The sequence below is a fragment of the Lagenorhynchus albirostris genome, chromosome 21 (assembly GCF_949774975.1).
Source record: "Lagenorhynchus albirostris chromosome 21, mLagAlb1.1, whole genome shotgun sequence".
NCBI classification, from domain to species: Eukaryota; Metazoa; Chordata; class Mammalia; order Artiodactyla; family Delphinidae; genus Lagenorhynchus; species Lagenorhynchus albirostris.
The window spans coordinates 34574076-34597125 of NC_083115.1; the positions used below are offsets into that span (position 1 = coordinate 34574076).

The 23050-nt window shown below is 41.0% G+C and overlaps 1 protein-coding gene across 1 annotated transcript in view; it reads left to right on the forward strand.

The window, feature by feature from the left end:
- TENM3 (teneurin transmembrane protein 3) overlaps positions 1-23050 on the forward strand; it is a 694478-nt gene that overhangs the window by 254073 nt on the left and 417355 nt on the right. The window contains exon 2 of the mRNA XM_060136352.1: positions 5589-5889. Within this exon, the coding sequence (XP_059992335.1) occupies positions 5658-5889 (232 nt within the window). The 5' untranslated portion in view covers positions 5589-5657. The remainder of the gene's footprint in view (positions 1-5588; positions 5890-23050) is intronic.

A 23050-nucleotide genomic window follows, 5' to 3' on the forward strand; every position in this document is an offset into this window, starting at 1 on the left:
TCTTGTGTTCAGTTGACAGTGAAGTAACTATTCAGTGAAGGAAACATTTTGAAGTGCTTGTGGTGTGCAAAGTTGTATTTACTGTTGGATTAACATAACTGGTAATAAATCATAAATACTAACTTATTAGGGAAAATACGAATTGTGAGTAACAAAAGGCAAAATTGTCTTGGTATTGTGTACAAATAGCTTAATTTAGATCTTTAATCTAAACTATGCTGAGGTAAATTAGTGTTTCTCTGAAATCTGCTCACTCTTTTGGGTGAGCTTTTCCAAACCATTATAAAGTGAGGAGACAGTCTATGCAGAAGATATTCAAGGTAACATTCAGGAATTTGTAATCCTTACAGAAAATAAATAACAACGGAAACATGAGTGAATTTGATGAAAAGCTTACTTAATCCTTTGGGTTTGGCTATTTTTATTTCCGTTGCTAGATTGACACATAAGCTCACAGAATTTTAGAAGTACAGATGATTTTAGGGATGTTTGTCATGGGCCTGAGAGATTGTAATCATTGGCATCAAGGGTTTTAAAAATATACAAAGTCCAATAAAAATCAGATTACTTCCTAAAGGTACAATTTTAAACTGTTTCTTTGGAGTTAAGAACAGGTTATGAAACAATGTGATAATGTCGTGAAGTTCTGTGGCCAAGTTTCAAAGCATGTTGAAATAATATACAGTATCTGAAATAGAGGATACGATCCCTAGTGTCCCTAAGTCAGGACTGCCTGTGCAATCATTCAAACAATCAAACACTTTGCAAGATATTGAGAAAAAACAAATAGGCAAATAATGGCATTTGCTCTAAGACCAGCTGTGTTTTCCAGAGCGGTGCTGTGGGCAGTAACTGAGCGGTTTTTCAAGGAGCTAATGAAAATTAACCACATCAGTTTGATATTGTCATATACTTGCTGTAGGCAGTTCAACTGAAAGTTTTCGGTCCCCTTTCTCTCTACTAGTTTCCTTTCCTTTTCAAAGGCCCCGCCCCCTGACGCAGCGAGGGTCCTGTTCGTTAACTGCTTTATGCTAAATGTGCTGCCAGCGACCCTCTTCCTCTGGTAGGACTATGCAGTCACCATCAAAGTGCTTCAACAATTTAACACCACGGTACGCAGGCCTCTCACTGCTGTGGTCTCTCCCGTTGCGGAGCACAGGCTCCGGACGCGCAGGCTCAGCGGCCACGGCTCACGGGCCCAGCCGCTCCGCGGCACGTGGGATCCTCCCGGACCGGGGCACGAACCCGCGTCCCCTGCATCGGCAGGCGGACTCTCAAGCACTGCGCCACCAGGGAAGCCCAAGCAGCTGTATTTTTTTAACCTTCTCGTCTTCAGCTTTGAGTGCAGGAGATAATGCAGAAAACTGCCTTTTTTTTTTTAAATTAAAAAGAAATTTTTTTACACTTTTTTTATTGAAGTACAGTTGATTTACAATATTGTGCTAATTTCTGCTGTACAGCAAAGTGACTCAGTTATCCACATATATACATTCTTTTTTTATATTCTTTTCCATTATGGTTTATCCCAGGAGGTTGGATATAGTTCCCTGTGCTCTACAGTAAGAGCTTGTTGTTTACCCATTCTAAATGTAATGGTTTGCATCTACTAACCCCAAACTCCCAGTATGTTAATTAATATCATAATTTTAATATCAAATAAAAAATCATCACACTGGCCTCACACAACAAATTTTCCCGATATCCTTTATGGATGTGATTCTTAAAACTATGTAAATCACAAGATTAATAGTAAATGTAAACAGAAGAAATTATAGATATAGACAAAAGGTTGGAATATTCTAATAAACACCGTCATTTCCATGGGACATTAATCTAAGAAAACTGCCTTTTGAAGTCACATTGAACTCACTGACTTCCATCAGAAGCATATCAGTAGTTGCAAACATTACAGTGTAAATTAAATCCTTGAAGACTTTGAACCATGTGCAAAACCGGAAATACAGATGCAAAAGATTTTTTATTGTTTGGAAGCTCTAAGCCCAAAATGTCTCTTTCTTTGACGGTGTATGTATTTGAATACTCTATCTTGATTTTTCGTGGCACCTTAGAATTGCTCCACAAATAAGAAAAGTCAGATATTTTGTGCTAGAGATGTTGTATAAAGCTCAAGAATACATAAAATTATCTTTTGATTCCTAATTTATTAACATTTAACTGGAATTGATTTTTAAACATTGGTAACATTATTGCAAGGATGCATCTTTGCTACTGATGACGTATGTGCATATTATTACTTTAAAGAACTTATTGACTTACCTGGTTTGCAAGACTGAAAAACTGTATCATGGACTATATAGTAAAGAAAATACTTTTTACATTCAAAGGTCCAAAGGGACAAAGAAAAAGACAGAATGGAAATATGTGTGGTCTGACTTAGACATGGGCAATTTTTTTTTTTTCTGTAAAGGGCCAGACAGCAAATCGTTTAGACTTTGTGGGGCCATCAGATCTCTGTATTAGTTTCCTAGGGCTGCAGTAAAAAAAATCACAAATTTGATGGCTTGAATCAACAGAAATTTATCCTTTCAGTTCTGGAGGCAAGAAGTATGGCAGTGAGGTGCTGGCAGGGCCATGCTCCCTCTGAGGTCCTAGGGAGGCATCTATTCCCCGCGTCTCTGCCGGCTTCTGGTGGCTGCTGGCTACACTGGGCACCCTTGTCTCATAGCTGCATTCCTCCATCTCTGCCTTCAACGTCACATGGCCCATTTTCTTGTTTGTCTGTACGTCTCTGTATCCAAATCCCCGTCTTCTATCTCATAAAGAGACCAGTCATTGGATTTGAAGCCCACCCTAACTTACTATGACCTCATCCTAACTCGATTACAACTACAAAGACCATATTTCCAGATAAGGTCACCTTCACAGATACCAGGGGTTAAGACTTCAACATATCTTTCTGGGAGCCACAGTTCAATTCACTACAGTCTCTGTAGCGACCGCTCAACTCTGTCTTTGCAACGTGAACACAGCCAAGGAGAATACGTAAACAAATACATGTGCCTCGTTCCAGTAAAACTGTATTTACTAAAGCAGGTCATGGGTCAGATTGGGTCAGGGGACTAGGGTTTACCAATGCCTGGCCTAACTAATTGAAACAAAACTGCAGCAGAGAGGAAAAAATAAAACAATTTTTCCTGGCATTAGTTCATTTTTTAAAAGATATTTATTTGGCAGCTCCAGGTCTTAGTTGAGGCACACGGGATCTTCACTGTGGCGTGTGGGATCTAGTTCCCTGACCAGGGATCAAACCCGGGCCCCCTGCATTAGGAGCACGGAGTCTTAACCACTGCACCACCAGGGAAGTCCCAGTCAGTCCATTTTTAAAGTATAAAAATGCCTACATATTTGTATATATAGCAACACTTATTTTTTGAAAGATGTCAACTTAGGGCAAGAAATGGAACCTTTATAATGATTTCAAATCCCCAAACTCTATCACTAAAAATGCTTGAATGACAATATTTTTCTGGTCAATGGAAAGCTTTTTGAGGATCATTTAGTTATGAGAGTCTATATAAACCTTTCCTCCAACGAGATCAAGGCTATGTTGGAAACAAGATTTTCCTTTAACTTGGGCATATTTATTCACTCCAGTAGAAGGAATGTACCTGTTTCCCTCACTAAGCATATGCTCCCTGAGGGCAGGGACAGTGTTTGATTCAGTGGTGTGTTCTCAGCATATTAGTCATTCAATAAATATTTATCTAAAGTGACTTGTTTGTTGGAATAACAAGAGTAAATCCGTGTGTTGTTGTTTTAATCCCGTTGTACAAATATAGCCCCTGTCACCGCACCTTGAAATTATTTATTGTCTTAAACAGAAAGGAAAGCTACGTTAAGGGAATCCAATTTCTATTAAAAGCTATTGGGAGAACTTGTAAAGAGAAAAATGGAGTAATGAATCAGAGGGGGTCAGTGAAAAATGTTCGTTTATAAAATAGGATTCATCAAAAAGTAGAAAAAGGTAGGGAAGTCAAGATACGTGTCAACAACCAAGCTAAGATATTAGCAGCTGCTTTAACAGTGCAGCTCAGTTCAGTAGCAGAGACACATGGAGCCCCATGGGGGATACCCTCAATATGGGACGGGTAGGATTCAGTTTGGTTGAAGAGGCGGCTGGAGGAGCACCCAACTTTTCCAAGCATAGTTTCTGGTATTCTGGGGTCAGTCCAGCTCAGAGTTTCCCCACTCTCCTTATCGCTGGAAGGCAGGCAGAAGTTAGAAAGTGAAAGGTATTAGGAGTCATAATTTTGCTCAGATAGAATAGAATCAAGACTTGTTGACAGTGTAGATGTAACCTGAGTTGACGTGGGCGAATCAGAGTCAGCGAAGAGACTCCGAGTTGGAAGCACATTAGAGAGAGCAGTGTGATGTGTTTCGTGATGGCTAAGGATGAAGAGAGGGGTGAGAGACTCTTCCGGAGAAGGACTCTCAGGAGAAAATAGCTAAATACAAGTCCCAGCCCTAAGGACGTGGAACCCAGGAGAAGACCTGGGCCCACCAGGAATCATTTGTTTCAAGTTGATTATGGAATCACTCAAATAAAAAGTGAGTTTAGGAAAGGAGTGGGGCGGGGAAGACACTGAATGCTGAAGACAAGGCCTTAAGGGACCTTCAGACTGAAAGGAAAGACAAAAGGAGAAAGAATTGAAAGGAGGACCACGTAGAATGTGGATGAGCCCTGGACCACGGTGTAGAATGTGGATACGGCCCTCCCTCTTCTGGGCCCTGCATCTTCAGCAGCAGAGCCTTTTCTACCCACCCTGACCCCTGTCCTTTTAGCAAATTCAGGAAAAAGAGAGTTGCGAGGCAGAGAAACACAATTCGCCCTGCTCCTTCTAACTCATTCTCGCTACCGGCCCTTGCAGGAAACTATCCCATCAATTTAGCTACTTGCATTGCCTTAAAAATCAAGATAGTGCTGATTAAATTCATTTTCTAGAAAGCACAGTGCTTTTGAAGGAGAGGAGTAGAAGCGAAGGATCCGCTTTTTTCCACCTGTCGAGACTTTTAGGTCATTAACACATGATAATTGTGCCTTCTGAAGGAAACGTCTTCGTGAAAAATAATCAAATGTTCAACGCACTTGACAAAGTTTCACTTCCGTGAAGCTCCCAATTTGCTCCTAATCTTTAGTAAAGAAATAAAAGAAATAAAAGTAGTATACGTTTTTGTAAGAAAAAGAAAGGTAATTTTTTATGAATGGAGAAAATGCAGCAAGAGAAAACTTTTCCATTGCGGAAAATTTAGAAAGCGTCAAGACCAACTTTTAGCTAGCTTCTGTATCACAATTTGTGGTTGACCTTACTTTTTTTTTGTATTAATGTGAAAAATCAGATCTAGTAGCTTAAACAAGCACCCATAGCTCTCATTACCAGAACGTGTGCCTCACTTCCTGATAATACAGGACATTTTACACTGATTTCACGAATTTTCATTTCTTGTGGAAAGCAGGTTTTCTCAATAAGCAATAATACCCTTACTTTCCACCATTCTCCAGATTGAGGAGACAGCCAGTTTGTAGGCAAATGTGACGCTGACATCATGCAAACCTTTTATCTTCACAGACAGGCCAGTGAGAATGGAACCCTGAGCATACTTCGCCGGGACTGATGTGCGCCCGGAAGGAATGAAGTATGGATGTGAAGGAACGTAGGCCTTACTGCTCCCTGACCAAGAACAGACGGGAGAAGGAACGGCGCTATACCAATTCCTCAGCAGACAGCGCGGAGTGCAGGGTTCCCACGCAGAAGTCTTACAGTTCCAGTGAAACCCTGAAAGCTTTTGATCACGATTCCTCGCGGCTGCTTTATGGAAACAGAGTAAAGGATTTGGTTCACAGAGAAGCAGATGAGTTCACCAGACAAGGTAGGTCGTTGCTCTAGTAACACGAAGCACGCGCAGCTCCTGCTAACCTGCAGGGGTCACTTTTTTCCCTTCGAGGTGATATGATTATTTCTTAGATTGATGTCCTATCCTCTGATTTAGACTTTGAGGTATTAGACGATCCCCGAGTATCCCACAGTAAAAGCAGAAAGCCACCTATGGACACATGGACCCAGATGCAGGTATGGACCATGTAAAGAATCATCCCACACCCCACATTTCGTATGTGAGGTTGCGGTTCTGCGTGTGGTCCAAGTGTTGGTGCCTAAACTTGAAACCCAGGTCTCCAGGGCTCCCTGCCAGGCTCAGGGAGGTGCACACAGACACTGTTTTTGTAGTTAGAACTGGCATGAGGAGACTCATCTTCCCTCATGAGAAAGTAAGAATTCTTCTCTGGATCATCTCGTGATCCATCTGGCCCAGCCGTTTGTGTCTGTTTATAGAAGAGCCTGCGTCACAAGGGTTCCATTTTCTCTCTCGAAGGCATCTTGGGACGTTAAGTTTAGGCCTTAAAACATCCTAGTTTCCCATAACGTAATCCATTATGGTTTGGTCATTCCCATGTGTTTGTTGGACACTTTTACGCTCTGTTTTCTGCCTGCGTGTTCTACCAGTGCAATAGCGACTTCTGTAACTCGAGTTCACAGTCCTAACCCTACTGACTTCCGTGCTTTAAAGACAGTGGCTTCTTTAAAATTAGGCATACAGAGGGACATTTTGTTCCTTCCAACACAGCCTTGAGATGTGGGCAACGTTACCACTAATACAAATAAAATCCTCTTACATCTGCACTGCACAGTTCATTTACCTAGAACTTAGCATCCCGTAGCTAATTTTATCAAGAAACAAGGAAAAATAAATTAAGCTTCAGCAATAAAGAATATATTCATTCTTTTCCAGTCACCTTACAGACAGTGTGACTAACAGTTTAATACTGAACAGGAACAAACTTAAGAAAAAGTAACAATGCTATAAATCATTCCAAAGTTTGAACTTTTCCATGGTTCTTTTCTTCTGTACGTTGTGGAAAGAGCCACCCTCAGTAGGTTGACATAGTGTTCCCTCACCTAAGCCAGTTTACGTCAAGAAGACTCATCTGATGCACCAGAAAGGTGTGCCCCCGCGAAGGCCCTACTAATTACAGGTATCGAATGGCACGGAAGAGGGAAACTTGCTGAGCATTTCAAATCCAGGTTTTAAGGGAAACACGGAGCAGATATTTGAGATAGGTACTCTTGCTAAATTAAGGGACTTGAGTTCACTGTCCCATGTGTGATCGTTCTAAACCCCATTTCTTCTTGCATAATCTCTACACAGTGAACAGAGATTATCAGAGTACACCGGTTTCAAAAACAGCAGGTACTGTAGAAATGCAGGCAGTCTGAACCCGGTGTGAAGTCTTACCTTTTGTAACAAAAATAACTTTTAGTGACCTGTTGGCAAAGAAGAAGCTGCACTGTGGGATCCTGTGAGAGGGAACAAAGCAGCACGTGTGGCGTGATGCGCCGGGGAAGCACGTCTCTGCCCCCAGCAAGCGTTTAGTTTAGGCAGAGAGGACGCTTAACGGGTTAAAAATAGCGAGCTGAAGTCTTCACCTCCCAGGCAGCGTTCGTCCAGTGCACACTGTTGCTGATGACACGGCGAGACCATCTGTGGAAAGCCCGGAACCAGAGTCTTAGGGGACCAAACATCCCTGTCACCTAGCTCCTTGCCAGCCAAGGACTAGAGAGTGAACGGGGCAGAGGGAAGGGACAGAGACAAGGCAGCCGACAGGGGCCTCGTGTCAGGAGCGGCCGAGTGCAGGGGTGAGAAGAGGTTTCAGAGCGGAGGTGAAAGGAAAAGCAAAAGTGCAGCGTGCGGAGGTGCTGCCATTCAGTTGACGTGTTCATAAGTCAGGTCGTATTAAGGACGTAAATGGAAGGCACCGCTGTGGACAGCTGAGGTGTGCTGATTCCTCACCTCGTTCCAGTCAGTGTGCTCGGAGTCACGTGCGCCATCACTGAACTCTCACAGCACCTCGGGACGTAGGGCCCAGGGGCATCGTCCTTTCACAGGTTGAGACGGTCAAGGCTTGGAGGCCTGAGATCCCAGTGAGCGCCGTGCTGGGACTTGAACCCAGGCCTGTCTGCCCCCAGGTGCTCAGGCTTCTAACCTCTGTGCGGTTGCCAAGGCAGAAAACGGGCAGTTCAGTGTCAACCTTGCCCTCTGGTTTCCTGGAGTCAGTCTTAGCCAATTTTGATGGTACCGATCGAGAGAAATGAGGAGACTGGACACAATATTTGGGAAATAAAATGGACGTGATTTTGTGATTGGGTGGATGAGCATGTGGGGAAGAGGGAGGCATTGCAAATGCTTTTTCTTTCGTCTGCTTTGATGTGGGGAATATTTGTAGCAGGAGCGGCAGATGAGGTGAGAAAGGAACAAGGGAAAGTCTGCTATCGGATGATGTGTTTCCCAAGCACGCATGATGAAGAATCCTCCCAGCCTTTCATTTTCTTTGAACCTGACAAATGTCAGTTTTTCCTCCCTGACTATTATGCTGTGGTATTAATTATTTAATTGACAAAATGTGCTTCCTGCCACAGCTCCTGACATCATACACATAATAAAAATGAAAGATTAAAAATATTAATGGTAGCCAAAGACCGTTGAAACTCTTCCGAAGAATCATGCTAATTGAGCTTGTCCATGGAGTTTCAAAGCGCCTTGCCAGTCCAAATCCACTTCTTCTTTGAATGACACAGGAAAATGCAGCTTCAGCTGCAGGAAGGGGTAGTAGAGACGCCTGTTAATGCAATTACATGGAGAATTCAAATCTAGAAACACAATGATTTTAGTCAACTATAAAAAAAAGAAATGTAATATTTTTATTTTTATCGACCAATTTTATGGCTATTATCAAACTTAATTTTAATCATTTTCTATGGCTTTACTGACTGGCAAGTGGCTATTGTTAATTACGTGTTATATTCAGACACTGTAAAGCTAAGGAGGGTTTCCTTTCCACAGTAATGTGTCGTTTGACCGGTTCTCACACAGATCTCTTTCTCTCCTTTTAAATCTCTCCGTGTGGCTTACTGGGTGGTGGGAATAGTCCTTTCAGCAGCTGTGGAGCTCTCTGTAGGTGTGATGGGGTTAGGCTAATAGTGGCTTCTTTGGCATTCTTGGATACTATTTTCTTTGATTCATCTTTGAAGGGAATTTATCCTGTCAGATCTGAGACACATTTCTTATGAAACAGCTGCGTAAGATCATCCCACAGTTTTTAGAGAAGTGATAAAATAAAAGATCTTTCCTTCTCCGCACTATGTACATTGCCTGTGATGTCCTTGACCAAATGCGGAAGCTCATCAACTCCAGTGAGGAACATTGGCCGTGAAGGTGAAGTTTGAAATGAGGTGATATCTGGAAGTGGGAACACTTTTTTTCCACAGAACCCTAACCCTGGAAAAAAAGGAAAAACACCTCTGAGACAGTCTTAACCCAAAGCGTTTACCCGTTAGTCAGTCATCAGTGTCGTGGTTGTGAATTTCAGAATTTTAAAATGAAAAGCCTACCATTTATTCTTCATTTATAGAATGTCAGGGGAGGAAGGTTACCTGTTTTTAAATTTGAAAAGCAGACAGCCTTATGTCTGTGTTTGTACGCACCTGAAATCAAAATACATAATAAATTTACAAAGTAGGGAAGGGAAGGAGGAAGGTCACTGATTTCTGAGTGGGGCTCCCTGACCGCTTGCTTCTGGTCCCAGCAACTCTCCTGTTTCCTCTGGGATTTGCCTTGTCTTCCTGCTTGTCGCCATCAGGGGTGCTCAGCAACCCCCAGCTCCCACAGACACGACTTCTCGCCTCATGGTATTGCTGGCCCGAGGCCGGTTCCAGTAGAGTTGGTGGGAAAGGAGACGCCACAAGCCCTGAAGCCTCCTGCTGCACCTGCTGCACCTGCGTGGTGGGCTGTGTCCTGAGTCCCGGTCCATCTTTTATACAAGATTCCGGATGCTAGACCTTCCCCTGACCAAATGTGACCCTCTTTTGAGAAACAGAAGGGCATTAGAGGCACGGTCTGAGTTTTTCTGTACACATGTATCCAGGACTGTGGTATAAGGGTTGTTCGAGTGATGCCTCATTCACCCATCTCGCAAATGGCTCTTTACCCCTCCTGAGCTGAGCGGTGATGTGGGTGCAAATGCGGTCTAGGCACGATGCACGTGCCTTTCTTCTTGGGCCAGATGAAAGCTCGAAGTGGGGTGAAGCCCTAGCGTGAGGATCAGAGAGGACGCTGTGGCTTCACGGTGCCGGAGAGAGGCTCCCCGGCCCCTCCCACTCTACTCACGGGAGTGGACGTCGTGCTGCAGGGGCAGCTGTCTTCCTTGCCCCTCAGGAGCTGAGGGAGCCTAAGTGGACGCCTTTTCTCCACGCCAGTACTGTGAGAGTGCCACCCCGGAACCCAGGGAGTAGAAAGGCTTGTCCCCAGCGACTAAGACGACTTGTCACTGCTTCCAAGGCAGCCCCCAGGAAAGCAGCAACAAGCTTAATGGCGCCCAGCACGTAGGAAGTGAGGTAGGATGCAAAACAGACAGATCAGGAAGCTCCGAATGCAAATGAGCGATGGGAAGAAAAGGAAAGCCCAAACCCAAATGAAAGATTATAATGAGAGCACTCTCAGACATCTAAGTACAAAAAAAAAGCACGGCAGCAGCAAAACCAGCAGTAACGGCCGAACGCTAAGGTGGGGAAAGCCATGATTTACAAACCAGAAAAACAGAATAGATATGTTGAAGAAGGAAGGGTGGTCATTGTTGAAATCCAAATGACTGGTTTTGAAGACCAAGTAGAAGAAATGACTCAGAAGACGAAGTTCCAGGTAAAATTAAGAAAACACACACACACCCCTTAGCACATCCTCGAGAAATTCTTTAACTTTGTGGATAAAGATATTTTACAAGATTCTAGAGAAAGAAAAACAAGTTACTCTTCTTGTGACTTACAAAAGAAACAAATATAAAACTAATGACTCTCTCATCATCAACAGTGAAAACTAGAAGACAACAGAATAACTTCTACCACAAGGAAAAGACTACAGCCCAGGGGTTCTATATGCAGAGAAGATATCATCCATCTCTCAGAGTAAACGCAAGATATTTAGGGACATGCAGAGATTCAGAGACTGTATCACCAATGTGCACCATCTGAAGTATTCAAGAAGTGATACCAACTGAATCGGAGTCACTACCTGTGAAAGGAAAGGAAAATGTGGTGAACCGCCCACCGTGCAGTATATGTGCGGTCAAATCCCAAAGGACGATAGAGCGAGTGGAAATGTGCAAGAACCACTACAAGGGAAACCCTAAGAAAAGACTAGAAATAAAACTCCTTCCGTCTCAGCAAAATCCAATAGTTGGGAGAAGCTGGTAGGGAAATCAAAAGTGTTCCCAAAATCTCATCTGAAGAAAGAGGGGAGAAACAGTCATGGCGCAGAGCTTCGGCGGAGGGGAATAATTGCTATCTTGCATTCATGTGGTAATGAAAAATATGTATTTGAATATGAATGTCAGGGAAGGGAAGGTAATCATTAGTGAAATGAAGAAAGCACAATAGACCTACCTAATTAGCGGGGGGGGGGGGGGGGGGGGGGGAGGCATGAATAGCAATCTGATCAATTTAGCAAAAACAGCTCCAAGGGAAAAGAGGAAACAGGTAAAATCATGAATAACCATAAAACAAGATGGAAGACGTGAACTCTCCCGTATGACACATTACATGAAATAGGAATGAACTGAATTTTGACACAAACGGAAACTAACCAGCTGATTTATAAACGTTATTGGTATTTATAAGAAACAGACTTAAAATGGTTAAAAAGTGGTTGAGAATAAAGAGATGGATATCAAGAGATATCAGGTGAATACAAACAAAAAGAAAGTAGGATTGGCAGTATTAATATTAGGAAAGGTGGAATTTACAATTAAAAACACTAAACAGGGTAAAGAGGACCACTAAGTAAATGGTAAGAGACAACGGGATGAATACTCTTAAAGTGCATACATTACGCAGTATAGTAGCTAAATTTACAAAGCAAAAGCTTTTAGGGAAAGAATGTTGTTAAAACACATTTATTGAGGGATATGTGGTTCACCTCCTTCAGAAACAGATCTAAAAAGACCAACAAAAACGAACATACTGTATATATTAAGAAATAAGTGAAATATCAGGAAAAAGGAACCACAGGAAAATAGGAAGAAGTAGATCATCATGATAAACTTAAATTAAAAGCAAACAAAAAGTTGATTCTTTAAGAAGTCTAAGAAACCAGAAAGCCCCGATGGTCCCGCTTAAACAATAATGAGAGCGAAAATAAGGAGAGATACTGAAGACGTCATAACGACGAAAAGGAACTGCTCCAAACAACACATTTTTTTTAATCCAGGGAAATTTATTTTTTCTTAGTAAAATATGATCAACCCCAAATTATTTCAAAACATGGAGAAAAGTCATCAGAATCAGTTACCTCAAAAGAGATTAGCAAGGTGATTAAAAGGGACACCATTAAAAAGTACCAGATAGGTTCCTAGGTAAATCTTACATAACCTTCAAAGTACAGCTAAGTCCATAGTTCAAAAAGCTATTCAACACCAAAAAAATAAAAAAGAAAAGAAAAAGATGGAAAGCACTAAAATTCATATTGTGAGGTTGACATAACCTTAACAACAAAACTTGATTAACATGGTACAAAAAAGAAACTATCTAGACCAAAATTTCTTCTCAATATGTATGTAATAAAAATTCTAAATAACCATTTGTATATAAGAATCTAGCAATGTATAAAAAGGGTAACAGTCTGGACCAGATTAATAACCAAGTGGTTACTAATCCTGGGTGATGATGCAAGGATTTTTCAATGTTGGGAAATCTATTAACGTAATTAGATTAATAAATCAGTGTAGAAAAGCATGATCTTATCACTAGATGATGAAAAGGTTTGGGATAAAATTTTAAACCCATTCCTGATTAAAATAAAACTCACTAAGTAAACAAGAAGGAAAAGAACAAATATGTTAGTCGTGTAAGATGATCAATCAAAAAAATTAGGGCTTCCCTGGTGGCGCAGTGGTTGAGAGTCTGCCTGCCGATGCAGGGGACACGGGTTCGTGCCCCGGTCCGGGAGGATCCCACATGCCGCGGAGCGGCTGGGCCCGTGAGCCATGGCCGCTGAGCCTGCGTGTCCGGAGCCTGTGCTCTGCAACGGGAGAGGCCAAAACAGTGAGAGGCCCGCGTACAGCAAAAACAAAAAAAAAGCATTCTCAAGGGTAAGATTCTAGGACCATTTCAGTTAAAATCAGTAACACAGAAAAGGCTCACCTACCCTCACGATTACTATGCAAAATTGTTTAGACATTTTAGCAATTGTAGTAAGAGAAGAAAATGAAACGATATATATTTTGGAAAACGTTAAAATTAGCACTTTTGCTAAATATGTGATTGATTTTGTACATACAAAAAACCATGTGAAATAAAAACCGCTAGAAAGATTTTTTTCAAGTTTGAAGCAAATTGGTACTTGGGTAAATGCAAGATGAATCTATGGACATCGCTGGTAGTATATTTAGCATAATAGCTGAGAGTATATTTTCTGGATGAAGATATGTGTTTGAGACCCACACCTGCCATTCATTAACCAAGTGGCAAGTCACCTCATTTTGGCCGAGGAACTCGCTCGAACAATCACTTAGTTTCTCTGTGCTTCAGTTTCCTTCCGTGTACATTGTGCTTCAACTTCAGTCTACAGTTTGCTGAGAATGAAATGAGTTGATATATATAAACTGCTTAGAATAATACCTGATGCACGTTGTATACCATTAAGTACTTATTAAACAATAATTGGCTAAACTTGGCGGTCAGAAAAAAAATATCCTACCACAATGGCAACAAACACTATAAAGTTCTCTGGGATAAATGTTAACAAGAGTGGTATAGGACCTAATATGAAGAGATCTGTAAATAGTAGTGTGAGACAGACAACAGATCTGAATAAATGGAAAGACAGTCAATGTTTTCGGATGGGAAGACAGATACAAAAGTACCAGTTCTATGAAAATAAATGCATAGGAGTCAAGGCTTATGTTTAATTGGAGAAAGTGATCTGAAAATTAATGTGGAAGAATGAATGTCAAAAATATATTCAAAAGTGAGGATAAAAGGGCCTTACCATATATTGTTTAAAATAGTATAAAGCCATGTAATCACGTCTATAAGATATTGGCGTAAATAAAGACAAGTTGATCAGTGGAGTTGGCTAACATTTCGGAACTAGATCCTAGCGTACAGGGAAGTTTAGCATAAAACACAAAATGGTTTTTCTATTCATTGGGATTCGGTACATGTTGCTGGCATGGCTGGCTACCCGTCTGGAAGAGTATAAAACTGGAGCCGTATCTTTCAGCATATTCAAAAATAAATTAAGATGGATTAAAGACAAATGTAAAAAATAAAGCAATAAGAACTCTAGAAGTTGATTTGGGAGACTGAATAAAGTAGCAATGACTTGACCCGTGAGCAGCAGAAAGTTCCCAAAACAGTGGTTTAAACACCTAACAGAATTATTTTCTTACAAAACAAGAAGTCCAGAGGCAGACCGTCCAGGGTTCAAAGATGCCCTCAGGGCCCCAGATACCTTCTATCTTTCTTGGCTCAGTCATCTGTAGCATGTGACCTTTGCCCTACGGATCCCCAGATGTTTGCTGCATTTTCATATTCCTGTTGACATAGAACCAAAGCAAAAGGGAGAAGGTTTCTCTCCATTGGACTATTTCCTTTCACTCCCCAGAGACGTCTTCTTGCATCTCTTTTTTTCACAACTGTTATCCTTGGCTACGCTTAGCTGCATGAGAAGAGGGCACATTGACTATTTTTGCTTTCCAGCTTTTATAACCGAGGACGGCAAGGAAAAGCTGGTTGCGAATCTACACGGCCTGCCCCGGGGACTGTGTACATCCCGAAAACAGAGGAGACCATTCTAACTGAAATAAAAAAACCAGAAGAGAAGCCTTGTATGATTATTTTTTACTTAAAATCTTTTATATAAAATATAAATAAGCATACCATGAACAAAATTATTTTGTTGGGAAATATGTTTATAATCCATGTGACAGATAAAAGATACACACACACACACACACACACACATATAAAATAAAGTAAGAGTGACTTTTACAAATTGAAAACAGAAAGACAACCCAATGGGAAATAGCTTCAATTCACAGAAGAGCAAATTCAAGTGGTCAGTGAACACATGAAAAGGTCATGAGTTTTCCTATTAGTCTGAGAAAAGCAGTAGCTCATCCGGGCCCCTGCATCCCCCCTGCACAGCTCATGTCCTGGCATCCCTCATAGAGCATCTGTGAACCAGGCGACCACCAGTGATTTGCTGAGGAAGTTCCTCCCAGCTTGGTAAGCAGAAAATGAATGGGAGAAGCAACCATAGTGACAGGTGTTCCTGTTTGGAATTCTGCACACATTCTTTTCAGACAGACAGCCTTGTACATTGGAGTCACACCCTAGAATGTTCTTCCATCCAGGTGACCTAATACACCTGCGTGTTCCATCGGGCCTTCCTCCATGTTGTTTCCATTGAAAAATATATAGTGATCCATTATCAACATCTAAACGCAATACATTGATTCCTACAGCAAGGACTTGCTGTACAACTGTGAAGTTTGGGATTAGGAAGAAGCCAAAAACAAAAAAGACCAACTTGTGAATTGCATCACACAAAACTTGACTCAAAAACTCTTAAAAGTGTTGAAATAAACACAACAAAATCCATTTGCAGAATTACAAGAAAAGAAAGAAAGAGAAAGGAAAGAAAAAACAGTAAAATATTCACAGAGGTTGTATTTGGAGAGTGGGGCTGTGAGGGAAAACCTGCCGCTCTGAATCATCAAAGGTCAAAGGCAAAAATAATCCCTGTCTTGGAACCATAGGAGTGGGGAGGAGAAGCACCTTTCCAGACAGGCAGATACCGTGGTTAATGTTCACACTGTCCTGAGGGTTGATTTTCAATTCAGGATGAATTCCAGGCACAGTAGGAGCACGGCACAGGGTTTCTGATTTAGTTTAGGGATGAAATGTAAACCCAAAGTTCCTGGTACTAAAGGACATTTTAACCCTTGTGACCCGTACTTTTACCAAGGTCTATTCTCTTCCTTTTCCTCCTGCTTGGACTCATGATACTATTGTTCTCAGCCTTGTTTCATGGTCCATTGTGCTACCTTCTTTATGCCTCTGCATAAACTTACGGTTGGGAGATATCTGAGATCCTCTAAGTCCATTTTATAGATGAGGAAAACTGAGACTCAGACTTGTGAAAATGCTCACTCAGTCAACAGCTGGTGAGTTCCAGAGCCAGAAATAAACAGAGTCTGATCCTATTATTTTCCTACTCTTTCGCCTTCCTAATTTACAAGAAAAACCAAGCCCTTTTAAGAAAACCACAGAAAAAGTTAACCATGTTCTTGAATATGCTTGCAACCTTGAAGTAAGCATAGATAGCTTAGGTCATAAAAAGGACAAAACATAAAAGAAAAAGAAAGTTGATAAATTGGACTTCATCAACATTAAAACTTCTACTTATCAGAAAATACCTTTAAGAAAATGAAACAGCAAGCATATATATATATATATATGTATACATACATATATATGACAGTATATATATTTGTCATATGCATGCATATATACACATATATACGTATATGTCATATATATGACAAAGGACTTATATCCAGACTATATAAAGAGCTCCTATAACTCAATAATAAAAAGATTAACAATGCAATTTAAAAATGGACAAAATCCTTCAAAACTACATGGAAAATACACAAATGTCTGATGAGTACCTGAAACAGTGCTCAACATCATTAGCCATCAGGGAACTGAAAATTAAAACTACGACGACATATTACCACTCACCCACTGGAATGGCTAAAGTAAAAAATTCCGCAGCACCAAATATCTGTAAGGATGTGGAACAACTGAACTCTCATACATTGCTGACGGGAGTGCGAAATGTAGAATGGCAAGATTTTCAGAAACTGTTCGGCAACTTCTTATGTAAAGTTAAAAATAACATCTTCCTTTTGACCGAGCAATGCATATCCTAAGTATTTACATATAAGACAAATGAAGCTTTATCTTCATAGCAGCTTTCTCCATAATCAACCCAAACAGGAATCACCAAGTGAATGGATGTAACAAATTGTAGTTCCATTCATGCAATAGAACACAGCCCGGTAATACCAAAGATGAATTACTGATAAAGCAACAATGTGGAAGAACCTCAAAAGCATTCCATTAAGTGAAAGGCTCCATAGTCGATACTGTGTGACTGTTTATATTCAGTTCAAGAACAGACAAAACCTATCTATAATAAAAGAAGTCAGGGGCTTCCCTGGTGGCGCAGCGGTTGAGAGTCCACCTGCCGATGCAGGGGACGCGGGTTCGTGCCCCGGTCCGGGAGGATCCCACATGCCGCGGAGCGGCTGGGCCCGTGAGCCACGGCCGCTGAGCCTGCGCGTCCGGAGCCTGTGCTCCGCAACGGGAGAGGCCGCAACAGTGAGAGGCCCGCGTACCGCAAAAAAAAAAAAAAAAAGAAGAAGTCAGAACAGTAGTTGCCTATGGTGACGGGGATTGACTTCAGGGGATACGGGAACTTTGTGGGCGTGAAGGAGATGTGCTGTGTTTAGCTGGGCTTCGTGGTGGAAACATACGTTAGAACTCACTGAAGTGTCCGCTTAAGATTTGTGTGCTTCACTGCATATAGAATTTACCTAAGCAGTAATAACTTTAGAAACAAACCCCCAAGCTAGGCATGCTCAAACAAGTGTAGCTGGACGTGGGAGGTCTGGGGTTCGCTTTCTCTTTGCATCCAGCTTCAGCCAAGATGACATTTCACTTGGTCCTGGGACAGTCACATTGTCTCCACTGAACCGCAAGCACAGTCCTTTTAGAGACCACCTCTGCTGCCAATGCACTCCAGTGTTTTGCTGGATAAAGACATTCTGCCCACTAAGATAATGGCAGCCCCGCCTTTCCAGGACGGTGCCGAGGGAGCGGAGGCCGACTTGTGGCACGTAGCTGGGACCATGCCTTTCAAATATTTTCATCCATTTCCAAATAGAAAAAAAGGTCCATTTTTAACTCTTGGATATAGGTTGCATGTTTTGGCAGTTTTAATGTTGGAATTCCCTGAAACGATAAATAATGTTTAAATCTTTCCGCATATTGTGTGTTTCCAGATAGGTCAAAAGAATTAAATTCATGTTTCTGAGATGTAAATCATGCAAGATGTACGTATAATTTTAGAATATCACCAATAGCATTTGGCGGATGTAAAACTAATATTCATAGCTCTGTTGATTAAGATACTAATTGTGTACCATTTTATCCTGTTTCGGAAGTGAAATGGAATATATCCATTTTTTTCTTACTCTTATTTTTATTTTGTTCCTTTGTATTTTTTGCATTTTGAAAATAGATTAAACATTCAGGCATGTTGGAAACTGTGAAAGAGGAAAATTTGAGACCCAAGAGCAAAATGCTTTTAATTTTAAAGACTGAGATTTCATTTAGTCTTGGATGCCATTATAGTGAATAATGGGAACTGATCCTAGACTTCAAAAGAAATACGACCATGTGGTCTTACCGTTCAGCACTTAATGCTGCTGTGAATTTCCAGTTCTACCCTCTGTCATCTTACAAAAACGAAAGGAATCTGAAACCCTTTTTCATGTTTTCTGAAATACTTCCTGGTGCTAAGAAAACCTTTTCTTCGGGAGAACAGGGTTTCATAAAGAAAGACAAAAACCTGAAACAGACATCAGATCCCCTAGGCTAATTACTGCAACTCCAAAGTTTATTCCTTTTAAATATGAACTCTTTAAAATGATTCATTTAGAGATCAAAATGATTAATCCTTCTCAGTCACTACGAATGTCAGGGGTGGGATTAAAGGATTTAGATGGCCATGTTTACTCAGCTTTAAATTTCTGTACTTAAAGACACCAGTTAAAGAGCTGCAGTTCATCATCGTTTCATGTGAATGTTTTCCTCCTAGTTCCCTCTTTCAGCTCCCCTTCCTAACTGATTGTTAACTAATTTTGGCTGTTAAGTAGGTTAAGTGCCTCTTTCAGACTTGGCAGCCAACCTGCTCTGTAGATTACCTGCCAGAAGGTGTGAGTAGATAGATGTAGCTTACAGCTCTCCTCTGGACACAGTAGGGGTAATCCTTGCCCCCTGCCTCGGCCTTTATTGGTCTGATGTCCTGAGCACCCTCTTGCTGCTAAACTTGTACCTGGTTCCTTGCCACACTGCCAATTTGAGATCCACATTGTGAATCACTGTGGTGCCGCTTCAGTCACAATTATTAAACAACTGCTGCTTCGCGCCAAACCACACGCATATTTATACCAATACCTACTGCAGTTGGATTATCAGATAGCAGCAGATACGTTGGAGGGTTGTAGGCTTATTAGCATCCATCGCTGGGTCCCGGGTTGTTCTAAAGAAACAATGACTGGGTAAAAAATAAAAAGCAAATTCATTTTCAGAACGCTTTTGAGAAAAACCAAATTTAAAGTGATTACTCTCCTTACAAATGGTTACAAATGGTTGCTAATGTCAGAATTGCGCTATTCTGTGGTGGGTATCTAAACCCTTCGTGGTACAAGCTTAAGAAGATGCCTTTTCTTTATAAGTCAGCAGACTCACAACCTCATTTTTCTTGTTTGAGCCACCAAACCTCCTCTTCAGTGTCCATGTTTGTCCCCCCCTGGGGGCTTCACAAATCTTACCTTATGCATATTCTTATCTTATGCATATTCTCTGGGGCTGTTCATCTAATCCTGCTTTCCCTGCTTGCAAATGCACTTGGGGTTTTCCCTTCTCAGGCTTCTCATCAAGTTCACCGTCAAGTCTCAACCACACACTTCCAGTGACAGGTACATAGAGTTCACAGCCGAGTTCAGGATGAATGCTGAGGGGTGTAACCTGCAATGGCTTCCGTTAGACCCGTATTTTGAGTGATAAATTGGATTGTAAATATGGTGTACAGTGGTCATTTCCTTTGTCCTCTAGAAATATTAGATATTAATATCTTATGAATAGGTACATCGAGAAGGCTGTTGAATACTGTTGACGATATTTACCTTTTATAGAGAGAGTAAAATGGGGTAGGGAAAGTTAAGATATTTAGTGGGATTTTAAGTTAATTTTTAAAATGTAGTTTTGTGTAGGATCCTGTAAGTCAAGATTTATACCCTCACTGGAGCTTCTACTGCATGTTCAAGGGTGGGTATTCTGTTCAAAGAGTGACAAATTTAACGTAAGGAAGTTTGGAGTATCCCAGAAAATATGCATTAGGACTCAAAGGGGAAAAAATTCCACACGCTTGTTTTACTCTGTGATCTTCTTATCGTTTTACAAACACAGCAAAAAAGGGAACTCCGGGTAAGATGGTGGTGACACTGAATCCACCAGTACCAAATGAGAAATGTTTGTCCAGTTTGTAGTTCGGGGCTGCGCTCCGCCCTTGCAGGAGGATGCCTCCACGTCAGAAAGTATATAATTCCATCCAAGCTGGCAACGGCCAAGGAAAATGCTTAAAGGCAGTTACAGATTATTTTATTTCTGTGTATTACACTTATATGATCCTTCTCTCCATTTCCTACGCTCAGTTACGGGGCTTGTTACTATAGAAGAAATAGACGCTTATTTGCCTTTAAAAAAGTCCATATATGATGAAGGGAAAGGGAAGAATGAAAAGAAAAACGTTGCTCCTGTATGTCTTACACAACTTCATTTCTTTACAATAAATGAGGAAGGAGTTTTAAAACCCAGCTTCTCCAAGGGAAGGTAGTAAACTAAATTTCTAATTATTGAATGGGAGCTATTAAACAGCAAATCAAGAAAATATATTGGTTTTCTTAAAAGAAGGTGGACTTTCATCTTTCTTTCTTATGTTTTTAAATTAATGGAAATTATCATGCAAAGTAAAAATTCAAAACTATAGAAGAGAAAATTACTGATTTCCTTCACTTACATCTCCTTCTGTGTGGTCCATCTTGACAGTTAATGGCCCCCTCCCCTTTATTCATGCTCAAAACCATAGGCATTTATATAATCTGTTGGGTCTCTTCTTCGTTTCCAAAAATGGGATCATACTCTACACACTACTTTGCAACTTGTATTTTTTTTACTTAAAATGTATATAATAGGCTTCCCTCCAGCACAGAAAACATAGGTCCAAACCCAATCTTTCTGCTATAGCCACATAGCCTTCCATGCAGGGAATATATCACGTATTTAACAGTTCCCTTTCGGGTAAACATTCCACTTATTTTAATTTTTACAACCATGCCGTAATAAACAATACTTGTACATGTCTGTTTAAGTCCAGGTGATTTTATTTCTCTCGGATACAGTCTAAGAGGTAGACTTTCAGCGCTAAAGAATACTTTAACTTTAACAGACAAAATATTTTCAAAGACTAAGGCAGCATAATAGAAGGCAAAGAAAAAAATGATAAAGAAATAATGAGATTGTGTAGCAGACCCGCAGAATCCGTTGCTTTTTAAGAGAACAGTTCACGGCTTCAGTACCAGTTCCTGTGCCAATGACTTGTAGTCCAACTCCTCACTGCAAGTTTACAATGTGGTATATACACACTGGCAGTGTGGCATAAAAGAGAGCCAACAGATAATAAGCGTTGTGAGGATGTGCAGAAACTGGAACTCTCATACACTTGTGGTCAGAAAGGAAAGCGGTGCAGCCACTGTGGAAAACAGTCTGGCGGTTCCTCCAAAGGTTAAACGTAGAGCTAATACAATATGACCCAGCAATGCCTCTCGTAGGTATATCCACAAGAGAAATAAAAACATATGGTGTTCCGTAGCAGCATTTTCATAATAGCCAAAAAGTGGAAACAACTCAAATGTCCATTAACTGATACACAGATAAATAACAGATGATGTGTCTATGCAATGGAATATTATTTGGCCATAAAAGGAAATGACTGCTGGTACGCGCTACAACGTGGATGAATCTTGAAAACACTATGTTAAGTGAAAAAAGCCAGTCGCACAAGTCTACATATTGTAGGACCCCTTTTCTTTGAAATGTCCAGAGTAGACAAATCTATAGTGAGAGAAAGTAGCTTAGTGCTTGCCTAGGGCTAGAGGGAGCGGTGGGGTAAGAGGGGAAATGGGAGGTGACTGATAATTGGTACAAGGGTGATGAAAATGTTCTAAAATTGATTGTGGTGATAGTTGCACACCACCATGTGTATGCTAAAAACCATTGACTTGTACACTTTAAGTAGGTTCACCGTATGGTTTGTGAGTTAATATCTCAATAAAGTAGTTTTGGAAAAGAGAAGAAACAAGTGAAATAGAGAGAGAGAAAGGGCACAATCTAAGCATTAGAGAATCTAGACATAAGAGGGGAGAGAATACCACGAGTTCTCATGTGGGACCACCCTCCTCTGGGTTCTGCAGTCACCCTGTGTCACTCCGAGGCTAGTCCCTCACGTAGAGACTTTTCCTTTTCAACTCACCAGACATAGCAGATGTCTTGCCTAATGGTGAACATCACTCTGCACTGCAGCTTTGAAAAATCCCTTCTTGTTCGGACTAGGTTATAGACACCATGCAAGACAAAGGCCATTTTTTTTCCAACCCCGCTCTTTTATTAAAGAGGTAGCTATGCTCAGTGCTGGTGGAAAGTGGTCCTTTCCATTTTGTCACATACCCTCCCTCATTTTTCAAAATGTGAACCTTTTTTCAATGATGCCACCTGCCTGGGCTGTTTATTCAGTCTTTCTTTTATAGGTTTTTCAAATTTATGAGTGTCATGAAACAGAAATGCCTAATCTAGTCCAAGCTAACCTTGCCTTTTAATCACAAGAAATTTCATCCTCAGGTACACTTTGTTCCTCCTGCAATTTATTATGTTGGGACTGTTTCAAATTGTAATGGGAAACCCTGTGGCTGGCCTTGCTGATCAAGGTTATCAAAATTCAGTGTGCAGGAGGTAAATACTGACTTCACCAGTCTCGGCCAACAGAATTAATATAAAGACTCTACAGGGTGAAG